This window comes from Cheilinus undulatus, linkage group 13 (genome assembly GCF_018320785.1).
Source record: "Cheilinus undulatus linkage group 13, ASM1832078v1, whole genome shotgun sequence".
Lineage (NCBI taxonomy): Eukaryota > Metazoa > Chordata > Actinopteri > Labriformes > Labridae > Cheilinus > Cheilinus undulatus.
The window spans coordinates 7,421,927-7,434,741 of record NC_054877.1 but is presented as its reverse complement, the minus strand read 5'-3'; the positions used below and the strand labels follow the sequence as shown (position 1 = coordinate 7,434,741).

At 39.3% G+C, this 12,815-nt stretch overlaps 1 protein-coding gene across 3 annotated transcripts in view; it reads left to right on the top strand.

Moving 5' to 3' along the window:
• The window catches only part of LOC121520462 (partitioning defective 3 homolog), a 443,160-nt gene that overhangs the window by 160,639 nt on the left and 269,706 nt on the right, over positions 1-12,815 (top strand). For all 3 annotated transcript variants that reach the window (XM_041803924.1, XM_041803923.1, XM_041803922.1), the window contains exons 4-5: positions 5,395-5,582; positions 6,107-6,250. In XM_041803924.1, the coding sequence (XP_041659858.1) occupies positions 5,395-5,582; positions 6,107-6,250 (332 nt within the window). The remainder of the gene's footprint in view (positions 1-5,394; positions 5,583-6,106; positions 6,251-12,815) is intronic.

The following is a 12,815-nucleotide window of genomic DNA, read 5'->3' as shown; positions in this document are numbered from 1 at the left end:
AATATTCTTCCTGGGGGCCCAAAATCCCCAGCTACACCCCTGGATAGAGGCCCAAACAATGCTCCAGATGTGACAGAAAAGTATAAATATTTAAATCTATCAAAATCTATGAAAACAATGAAGCTAAAGAAGTAAAATTCCATCTTCCAACTATAATTTGAGCAGAGATGCCTTAATTGAACAAAATATTTTCATCTGCCAAAGGACTCTGACAAAAAAAAAAAGTTTGGAAACCACTGATGTAGTTAAACTTTTTAGTGTGTTAAATATTTTGCCAAGTAACAGAACTGCAGTAACTCTAGGACATCAGTGGCAAGGTGGGATTCTATTGGAAAGAACAACATAGAGTTATTCATTTATTTATTTAGATTTATTTAATCAGGGGAACCTCAGAGTAAGGCAATTATATTGATAAAGAATTTGTTCTTTACAAACTTAACGTTGTGCATAAAGTTACAAACAGTAACTCTGACTCAGTTAGTAACATCACTCATGGTGCATGTGTGTCTCACATCATAAACAACAACGATCCACCAAAGGATCCAGGAAGGGATAACTGTACAACAGGCAAACGCAACCAATTGCTCTGTCCAAGCAGACCCAGGTTGGAAATTGCAGTGGGCGGAGCTTGGATCAATTGACTCCCTACTTCAATGGTTTTCAAACTTTTTTTGCCCAAGGCACACCTAAGGTTGAGCCAACATCTCAAGGCACACCATGTTCATACCGATACAAAATAGACTCTTTCAGTAATGACATTCAAGACTGCCCATAAGGGAAATAATGGGGAGAATTTTATGGGGCTCAGCCAACTAAGGGATCATGGGGGTCAGCAAAACCTTCATCCTGTGGTAACTAATATATTTAACCCAAATAATAAACATTCTAATCAAAGCAACAAAAATCAGTTTTATATTGATGCTTTGGTACAATATAGCCTTCTTAAAAATGCTTTTCCATTAAAACAGAATGACCTTTTTATTGCCAATGTTAACAATGCAGATAGAGACACTTAACTAAATGATTAGGAAAGTAATGTCAACTTCATAGCTAGGAAAGTGAAGTAGAAGATACTGAGACAACTTTAGCTGAGGAGAACTGAATAATTGTGAAAAGAGACAACAAATATGTTGATGTGGAAAATTGGGCAAAAAGTGGCAAAAATTGTCTAAAATTATTGTTTTTTTGAAATGTGGCAAATTTGGGCAAAAAAGGCCAAACAATAGCAGAAGTGGGCAAAAACTGGCAAAGAGGTGGCAAAAATGGGTTAAAAGTGGCAAAAAGGGAATAATAGTGATGAAAAATTGGCAAAAAAATGACATAATAGCAAAAGTGTGCAAAAGGTTTAAAAAGATGGCTTAAATAGGTTTAGATTTGCAAAAACATGTTGAAAGTGTCAAAATGGTGGCAAAAATAGGTTACAAGTGGCAAAAAGTACAAATTCCCAAGGCACACCTAGACTTGCCACAAGGCATGCTAGTGTGCCTTGCCACACCATTTGAGAACCACTGCCCTAGTTTATAGGTAACTCTGGCTCAGCAGTTATGTTCTGCATAGCCCCTGTTAAATCAGCTTATAAACTAAACTTAACAAAACCAAACCAAACTCCATAAATAGTTGAACTTGCACTGATGGATAAACTCTGTCAAATAACTCTTACAGTGAAGGCCAGTTCAGTCAGAACAGAGTTTACAGCTGCTTTTGGGATGCAAAATCATTTTCTCTCTATGATGTCAACAGAGGTGAAAACAGAACGAGTATTGCATTTAAGTAAAAGTAAAGTAACTCCTGTTAAAACTTACTAAAGTAGAAGTAAAAGTACTGATCTCAAAACGTACTCAAAAGGTGCAAATACCCCCCAAAAATACCCAATTAACTAATCTGAGTAAATGTAATTAGGTACGTTCCACCTTTGCTTAATGCAGAAGTTCTGATTTGGTCTAACATAAGAACCTGCAACCTCCTTATTGATAAATCAAGACCTACATTTTTGGAAATGTTCAGTTGTAACCAAATATTCTTTTTAAGAGAAATTGGACAGTGGAACAGAAAATGTGATCAAATAAAGTGTTAGAGACGTATCCTTCAAAATAAAAGCATAGCATAGACTATTTGCCACATGCTTGTTTTGCAGGCACACATCCATGACCACCTTTTGATCCTGACCCCACAGTTAAGAACCAAAGCTTGAGGAGAACTCTGGTGTCCCAATGCCTCCTGGGATTTGTAGCGAGGGTGTGCTGTGTCTCGTTAGGCCTGTCTTCCTCTGCACTTCCTCCCTCTCTCCCACGGTGCCCAGGCCTCCCACGGCTCTGAGCTGTTTCTGGTCCCACGCTTCGTTTGACCCAGCAACACTAGTCAGCAAATTACACAAGTGTTTACAGACACACGCACAAACACTCTCAACAGAAATTATGGTCACTGGCCCGGTTCTTTCCAAACACAAACACATGTCTATAAAACACAAACTCATCACTCGGACACAAATGCAGCCACTAGAGTTTGTAGAAAAGGACAAACTTCTTAACAACGGTATTAAGTGTTTGGTGACACATGCACTGACCTATCAACCGAGTATTTATCTGAGAGTACAAACACAAGCAGATGGGCAGCCTTAACCCTGTCATGCACTTTCTCTCACAATACACAAAACGTCAGATCTTTGTTGACTCAGACACTCTCCTCTCTCAGAGCTTCCTGTATGAACACAACAACAGAACATGGGAACATGACTCTTGGCTCTGTCGTCTGAAGAAGACGCTCAAGCTTTTCAAACAGTTTTTAGTTATCACTTTCCTCTCCATCTCCCCAGTGTGGACCGCCCTGGGTTGTTTCAGCCAATCAGATGTGCCTGTGGGATTTTGGAGAGGTCTGAAGTGGGAGCTGTTTAATGTCATAACACCGTGTCTTGTGTACAGGCTGTGTGTTTTGTGCACGCTGCCCTCGTTGGAGTTGTTATTTTGGACCTTGGCCCACTTCCCACACACTGTAACTTTTTAAACAGAGTGAAGAGTTTTAATGGAAGGCTTCCACTTCCACTGCTGTTTCTCAACAGGCTCTCGCTCATATTGTTGTTCCCACACAGTTTTTCTGCTCTGTGTTTGGAGGCGATACACTGACAGTGAAGTAGAAACTAGAGCCGCCTGGTTTAACTTTAGCGATGAGTCAGATTAGTCCACAATGGGATGATGATGAAGCTTCAGTGATTAATTGCCTTTATAAGCCCACAATATGTGGGGAACCAAATTTGTTCCAGCCTATTAACATCAGCCATCCCTCGTTTTGAGCCTTAATACAGTTAAAGGCTGATAGTTTTTACATATATCTGACTGTGCGCCATGCTCAAAACAGTTGCATTTATCAGAGAAATTTTTCGGTTTTGTCCAGGTTTCATTAAAAGAACGTGATCAGTAGATCAGATTTAACTGTCATGGTCTCTAATCCAATCACCTGTGGTTTTACTTTGGTTTCCACAGCTGAGAGAAGCGGTGTGGGTGTTGTACTGTGATAATAAAAGTGAATTGCCCACCAAACAGTGTGAAGCACATCAGAAATGTCGGCTTAAAACTGAACAAATGAACCCCGTCAACTCATCTGCTGCTGCAGCAGGTCAGCCATTCTCCTCCACTCAAAGCAGTAGGGCTGGGCAATTAATCGCAAATTAGATCAAATCGCTATATGGCCTGCTGCAATTTTTAAATCGCAGAAGTTGCAATATTTCTTTAACTTGTGTCAAAATACCAGTTGAATATATCAAATTTTTGCAGCGGCAGATATTTTATGTCCCTAAACCACTCGACCATCTGCGCTCCTGAATGTCAATTTTGTGTAATGGTTTACAAAAAAAATCCTCCTTTTTGTGTTTTATGTATGTTTTTCTAAATCAAAATGAGTGGCATAAAAATGATGATGACCTTAAACAAAGCAAATGACATCACATTTGCAATACAAGCAAAGATTGTTTGCTCATTTTGTCTAAAACTGATGAAGCCTACTTACACAAAAGTTACTTCACAAAAGTCATACCCCAGCTGCGATAAGCTGGTAGAAAGCTTCACCTCCTCCACCCCAGCTGCCTCCTCCTAAAGCTTGTTGCATCCCCATATTCATGATTCATGCTTCTATGGATTCATTGCTTTGGAAATAATTTCATTGTTTTCAGTACACATGTGCCTGTGAATGGTGAGAGCATGGAAGCTGTAGAGCAGTTCACCTTCCTTGGCAGCATAATCCAACTATCCACTGACTGTGAGGCTGAGATCAACCGCAGACTTAGACTCGCTAATAGGGTCATGGGTTCAGATGAAAGTCAGAGTCTTTCGGTCCTTGGTTCTTCCAGTTGTACCTTGTGAGGCCTGGACACTGACTGATGGCCAGAGGTGCAGGCTGATCTTCTTTGTGACAACTTCTCTTTGTCATTGGCAAGACTGTAGGTCTAGTGCTCAGGAGAGCTGGGATGGGAAGAGTCAACTGCTTGGTACAGGAAAGGCAACGGGGCACCTGGCGTGCCTTCCCAGGCATGATCTGGGGTGGCTTGGGGTTGCCAGGAGTGGCCCGGATGTGCCATGGAGGGTTAGTTGGGAAGATATCTGTAGAGATGGTGCATGGGCCTGGCACAGTCCTGGAGGATGGCCATCAGGAGGGCAGAGCAAGACAGGACCAAGGTAGATGCGGAGGAGTGCTGAACCGGCATATGCTCCTGTACCTGACCTGACATCAGAAGCGTCTAATGAGACAAGCCCATTGAGTTTCAGGTCTAGAAGAAAGAAAAACCTAGATTTAAGCCATGTTTGAGGCTATTCCTTGAAGCACAAAAGGGGGTGCTATTGAGGCAATTGCTCACACCCTTTTCTGAAACCTGTATCAACCTTGCATTTTTTTAGGAGTGCCACACAAGTCCAAATTTGATTAAAATATTGGGCATGATCAATGCCCCAAAACAAGACAAAAGTGTACTTTCAAAGGACTAACAATGATGAGTGGAATTGCAATAGGGTCCTCTGCACTGTATTGATGCTTGGGCCCTCGTAATGAACTCCTCAGCTGCATAATGCAGTTAACGACTTGAGACAGTATTGCTCTTTTGGAGGTTTTCACTGCTTTGTTGAAGAAACATGTTGTTGATAAGGATGCCTTTTCTACTACTTTATAAGGTTACACTGCCACCTGTCGGAGGTCCCAGTACACTGCAAAGCTAAGTAGACTAACTTCTAACCAGTAACATCAAAACACAAAATATGGTCAGATGGTATCAGCCAGTTTCAGGTAACCCACGCTCCTATCAAATTGAAATGAAAACAGGATATGTTCTCTCAGAGTGAAGATACAGTATCAGGGGTGAAATGAAGGTGAAACACTGTAGTAATATCTTTGCTGTTCCTTTTTTTCCCTCAGATATGCCCCTCCACGTCCGGCGCAGCAGCGACCCTGCCCTAATGAGCATCAATGGCCCTTTTAGCGGCAGCGAGTCACGAGCCCAAACAGAAGAGGGGCCATCAAGAAAGAACCCAACGCGCTGGTCCACCACAGCTGGATTCTTGAAAGCTCGACACTCTTCAGGCACCAACAGCCTTGAAAGGAAGGTTAGTAGTTAGAAAGACCATCCTACTGCTACTTCAAATGATTTGAATTTGATGGAGCCAACAGTACACATTGAGTTGCATTCATTGCTCAGCAGATGTGCGTAGGGGTTTCATGTATGTGGTTTAAAAAAGAAACACATTCTTGAACATTTTTGGCACATTTCAGTTTAGCAGAATGATCCAATAGTGTCTAACACAGCCAATATTAAATAGCTGCATCTTTAAACTTGGCTGCTTATTTGCAACTTGTGACTGTTGATTGTGCGTGCGACTGATGCTTTTTTAACAATATTCTACTGAGGCCAGCTGGTTTATTTCATACAAAAATATTTAATTGATTAAATTTGAACCCTTTTGTTCTGGACTCATGCTTTCCCTGCCAATACTTTATTCAGCCAAACCTCAATATGAAAAAGAATGTCGAAGGAAAGCCTAGTAAACTTAACAGAATCAGAAACTGGAAAATGTGATAATCTGCATCATTTCAGGGGAAGATTGAACACCACTCTCTTCTTTTATTGCAGGGAAAAGGTATGGATACATATCGCAGTCTACCCCGGGATGCAGGGACGTGGGCCAATCAGAGAGAGTTTCAGAGAGAGACGGCTCGCTCATCACTCAGCGCCAATCACCCCATGGTGGACCGCTGGCTGGAGAGACAGGAGCAGGTAGGCTCATGAGTACACTTGGGTGTAAACAAATTGGACACACTTCTCGCTTTGTTGAGGATGCTTTCATGTAGTGGCTTACGCTGCCATCAGAACGTTGTTTGTACCACAACATCTGCCAAAAACGCTGCTCGAAAGCTGGCTCTGTAGCAGGTCTTTATATGCACAACCTACAGTGAAACTCTTGGAGGATAAAACAAGAGTACAACAAAAGAATGGATTAAAACTCCAAAGCATGTAGTGTTGACATTCTTCCAGAACCTCTTGCACAAGCACACAGCATCTCCTTTTATTACATGTTTGGATATAAAGTAAACAACTGATACCCTCAGCTATCATAGATTTACAGCTAGACTTAGCTCTTCAGTTTACGCTCTGTGAACGTCCAAGATTAAGTCCAGAGCCCGACCCAGTTCAATCACTCCCTTGGCCCTCAGTAAAGAGGTTAAAAGTGGGAAATATTACTCTGACACATCAGTCATGGATGTAGAAATAACATAACGTTGACACAGTAAATAACGTAAGCCACATACAGAACATATGGTCCTACTTAACTTGATATGTAGATGACTGTGAGGACCAGGGCCCCTGCTCCCTCATGGGTCATGCACCACAAATGTTATACAAAAATGTTCATAAAATATGATAACATATCAAAACCCACATGTAGCATTCTGGTCACATTTTTCTTTTCATGGCTTGTCTAAGAAAACAAAAGTTTCCCCCCTCTAAATATGACTTGATTTGTTAAACAAACACAATGTTGTGTATAAGGGCGTGCATGCACACTATCTCATCTTTTCACAGTCTTGGTTTTATTTGTCTAACATCTGTGCTGTGGAGAGAAATCTACATTATTCATTGGTTTAATGAAGAAGGATTACTCTGAGTGCAGTGGTGAGATACTGATCTGAAGTTGAACTCATGCAGGCTGATATAGGAGTGTTGAGCTGGTGGTACGCCCAGAGTGATGTATGGAAAATAAATCCCTACAGCAAATGGAATGAGAAAAGTTTAGTTTTTTTGTACAACCACTATTAAAAAGTCACAGTGCAGCGCCCTTTAAAAATGCCAAATGTGACTCATTTTTCTGATCACACATTATAACAGAAGTGTCAATTTCATGTTGGTTTGAGGAGCCCTGAGACCCTTAGACCGAGGACTAATGGCTACATTAGGAGTGGATAAGGTCATGGTGATGCCATCCAAAGGTTTACAGACAGTCGTGTTAGCCTCATGTTTGCCAATTGGGCTGTCATCATGTATTTTGAGCAGTTTAGGCCTTTGGATAAAGACTATGTTTCTGTGTTTCTATCCTGAATGACAGCTCACACCATAAACATTTTAGATAATGAGGAAATCACACCATAAAGGAGGGCACTCATTACAAGAAACTGCTCATTGAAGGAAGTGCATTTTAAAGTAACTTTCGCATTGGCTTTATTTTCATACCCTAAGGCTGATTTGACTTCTTGTACAATCTCTTCTGTCTCCTTTAACATTGAAACCCAGCCATACTGGGCTGTATGTTGCTGACGATAGCATGTATTTTCTACATTGTGTTCAGCTTCTGAGTGTAAGTTTGCCCTCAGCAGTGAGCTTTTGGCTGATTCAACATGTTGAATCAATGTTTGCAGCAGTCGTTAAAACATTCTGACTGCATGTTCACCGTAATGAATGACTGATTTTATTTATTTCCTGCCGTTTTCCTTATCGTCTCCTGCCTTTTACCTTTTTCTCATTCTTCAAGCAAACATTCATGGTCTAAAAATGCTTCTGCGAAGCAAAACACAATTTAACAGAGGCAGTTGCAGTTTTGTTATCACATATATTTTTGTATTCAAGCATATGACAGAGCTGGTTAATTGGACTCAGTGGTGTGAACATGGATGGCAAATTAGTTTTGTTTTTTCCTTCAGCCTGTCTTGAATACTTATGAGATATTTTGTCTCATTCAGCGACACAATGTACAGACACACAGTGCGCTAACACGTTGGCCCACTTAGCTTTTGTCTGAAGTATTTTGGGTTGTTTTGAAGGGCAACTTTTAATTCATGGTGTCAGACAACAGAGCAGTTTGTTAGACTCTTTAATGTCTTTGAGGAGATCTCCAAGGATCGGCAACTTTTCATCACAGATGAACTCCTAATCAAACTTGTCAGTATTTTTGTTGTTATGCAAGTCATTTTGTAAACAGCTTCTTCTTCTGCAGAGAGCACAAGAGTACAACATTGTCAGCATCTATCAGAGCAGAGCTGCATATTTGCCATCATCTGTCTTACAGCAGGTTTAATATGAAGGGGGTTAAGTAGCAGAGGTCATTTGTATTAATGACCTGCTGAAGACCATCTGCTCCCCTAAACTCACGCTAATGTCCCCCCACCATCCTCTGATTCTGCTGACAGCTCTCACTGTGTGTTGAACAGCTTCATTAGTCCATGTTATCTTATGGCCTGTATGTTTGTGTGAATTTTATAGCTTATACTTGGGGGAAATTAATGCTTTAGAGATGGGGCTTGATTTTCAAATATCCCAAAAGTTATTAGTTCTTAAAACATGAGGATTTAATGTGAATTTTAAAACTCATTACTCTAAAATAGGTGTTTTCTATTGCTTTTCCCATTGTGCCTGGCTTTAATTCTGTTCTACAACCACACAGTGGCTTTAAAAGCTGCCTGCTACTCACCGTTAAATGACCAAAGACAAAGGTGTGTCAGAAACAACACCGAGAACACAACTTGAAAATTGCTCAGACAGAATGCCAAGTAGATTTGTTTACCAAGGTAAACTGAAAATGAGTTTGCAGATCAAGCTTTTTAAGAAACTTTTAGGGCCCAGGAGACATCGCAACCTCTGTCCTCTGCTCTGTTTCTTTTTGCAATAGACACTTATGTTAACATGTGAATTTTAATGGGATAATAGAGGGACATAAATGAAATGTATTTGCCAGCTACAGGACAAAATATTCAGTGGTATAGATGCAATGATGGAGGAGGTCAAACATGGAATGACTTTATAAACTGTCAAATTATTTCTATCTTGTTTCCTGCATGTTTGTGTAGATGTGTTTTTAAGTTCTTTAGAGCAGTGGTTTTCAACTGGTCTAGTCAGGACCCACCACCACCTCTTTATCAACTCACCGCAACCCAGATTTCTGAAATTCTGCAATCATAAACCAAGTGTTTTTGATGAAAAATGTTCAGTTTGGACCCTAAATGGAAGAAAACATGAAGGAACAAAGAGAAAGAAACAAACCTGTTTGAAATGTGCATTTTTTTTAATTGCACTTTTTATTTTACTTGGTTTTCCTCAGACAACACAGAAATTCTGTCATTTCTCAAGGAATTTACTCATTATCTTGGAGTTATAATGAGGGGTAGGATATAATCAAGTTGAAACTAGGTCTGGGCAATTAATCGCAACTTAGATTAAATGCAGTTTGGCCTGCTGCAATTTACAAATTGCAGAAGTTGCAATATTTCTTTAACTTTAAATGTGTCAAACTACAATTAGGGTTGCAATTAGATTATTTCTGCATATCGTTCGGCTCTAGTTGAAACCTAGTGAATGAGACCTATTTTTTATTCATTACCACTGGTAAATATAATAAAAATGTAAGGATATACAGTATGTCCAACACATTTAAAGACTTCTGCCATATTTTTTTCCTGCACCATTCACGACCCACTGGAAAGAGCTCCACAACCCACTTTTTGAGAACCGCTGCTTTAGAGTATTTTCCAAACTTGCTTTTTTTTTTTATTATTATTTTCTGATGACCAACTTTTTAGGGCAGTGGTTCCCACCATTTTCTCCTGGAGCCCCCCCTACTTATATTAAAGAAAGTCAAGCCCCCAAGGCTTTAAAGTTATAGTTTAAGCTTTTAGAGTTATATCATAGCTTACAAAAAAAAGTGAAACTCAGATGTACAAGTCCTTTTAGAAATGACCCAAACAAAGGTCTTGGAAGATTACGTGACCGTCTGTAATGTCCAGTTGCTTCTTATCAATGACTCTGAGGTCTGCTGTTATAATCTTTGGCCCGTCTTGTCTGCACTCTCTCTCTTCTGGCTGTCACTGTTTCATGTCACAGTGATTTAAGCTCCACTTAGTGTACTTACTTACAGGAAGGATGTTGCAACTGTGCTGTGATGAGAAAAGCTTTTATTTTGTAACAAGACGGGATAATCAAATATGAGAACAAATGAGATGCACCAGATGGAGGGAAAATTACTTCTCCTAGAAGCCAAATTCTATAAGTATCCACTGTAGAGTGCAGACTCTTGCTGTTGTTTTGATGTGCTTTGAATGTAATTGATTACCTCTCCATGTTTTATTCTATTGCTGTGATGGCTAAATGAGTCTGCTCATCACTAAATGTAATTTAGTTTGAATGAAGTTTTAATGCAAAAGCAGGCACAGAAGACATTCCCTTTATGTTTTTGCTACAGGGATACAAATCTCTGTGATAATGATCATTTATAAGACTTTGATTTGTTTTTATTTTAAAACTACTTTTTAGAGGGTTGTCAGAAATTATGGAGGATATGTTTGGAAAGTTTAAAGATCCTCTGATTAAGTTTAACTTGTAATACATTTTATTCATGGCTGCTCAGTTTGTTAGAAACTTGGCGACCGTGCTTCTGCCCATCTTTTGAGCCCAATCTCTACCATCCAAAATCATCAGGTGTGCATTGCCTCACCTGTGTCTCTGTCAGTAGCCAAATGATTGCATGAAATTCCTTGAAATGCCCCGCACACAAACAAGCAGGAAATGCATAAAAGTCTAAGCAGTGTTTGGGCAGAGAATTGCAGAGAAACACCAAAGCGGAAGTATGCCTTTTTCTGTTTGAATGAAGTTTCAGGAAAAAATAAACGTGCTTTTTATGTAGCTCTTGGTGCACATCTGAGCTTTTTGCTGACCTTGTCCTTTACTTAGATTGTTTTCTGGCAGTAAAAATACATAAATAGTTTGGTTTTATTTTGAAAGTCAGTTATATCACTCACTTTGAATCTTTGTGGTAAAAAATGGGGGGAAACATTGTTACATCTGTGTGCTGGGAATTATCTTGACATCTATCTATCTATCAGCACCAATATTAAAAGCAGTGAAGAAGATCATGCAGAATCAATCTGTTTTCTTGCTTGTAGTGTCTATTGCTGATGGTCATATTGAAACATCTGTACTAGTTTCAGTTGGTTTCCTAATCGTTGAAGAACTCCTCAAGAGAGCTGTAATCAATTCCTATTTTCCAATATAACAACAGCGTCAGTGGAAAAGGGTTGAAGTGAGGTCTATCCTCAGAGCTTATCCAAGGCTCATAAGAGAATATTGACTTCTTTAGATTCATCATTTTAAACTTTAGGTCCAGTTACTCTTCAAGCAGGAAACATTAAACCACTCCAGCATCACTCTGGATTTTGGTGGAATTAAATTTGTCATTAGCAAAAACATTGAGCATGATGGTATTACTTCCACCTACATGAAATATTTGATGGCTGTGGAATGGCTTTTTTTTTTTTTTTAAACTGGCGTAGGCATTTTTACCATTAAGAAAAGGTTGGCTTGCCTGGAGCCTCCTGCTCCAAGGGGCCTCATGATATCATCATTATAGGTGCACGCCAGATATGAGTTGAACATCTTAAATTGCTTTGAGTGACTTTGTGAAATGCTGTATTTTGTATCGAAATTAATCAACCAATCAATCAATCAATGTTTGTATGGCGCCGATTCATAACAGAAGTTATCTCAAGACACTTTACAGATAGGGCAGGTCTAGAGCGCACTCTCTAATGTGGCCTATTATAATCGACCAGCATTAATCATTTATATTATAATAAAGACTACACCCTACTATTAGAAGACCAGTGTTTATTAATAGCAGTGAAGTCATACTGCTCTTTAATTCAATCAAACTGTTTTAGTTATGATTAAAGATGTTAGTATGTTTCAAGGTAAAGCAGGATCACTTTAATGCTAGCATCAGCAAAAATAATGGTGGTGAAGAGAATGATGTATACCGTATAGGTGATAATAAAAATGCAGTTTTAGCCATTTTTAAATTCACTTTAAGATAATAATAGTAATCAGATTAATAATAATAACAATAACAAAACAATAACAATAATGATGATGATGAAGATAATAATTTAATAAATGAAGTCTACACTGTCAAAATAGATTTTGATTGTTAAAAAATGTCCCTGTGAATGAACTCTGACCCTAACAGTGAGTTTCAAGACCTTAGAAAAGCCCCTAGGTATCTTTTTAGCAAACAAATAAGATTGTTAGGTCCCTTTAGACTAGGGATGCTCTGAAGCATTGGTTTAACTTTGGTATTGGCTGTTATCAGCCCTGTTAACAAACATCAGCAATCAGCATAAAATCATGTGGAGTTAGAAAAGCACTCTGAGAGCGCAGACCTCCGCTATTAGCCCTATCTCCTAATACTAAAGAATCCTTTAAAAAAATACCTGGATGCAGACATTAATCTGGATCACTCCCAAAATCTAATCAGTTCTTCCTTATGCCATTTCTGACATTTCCTGAAAATTTCATCAAAATC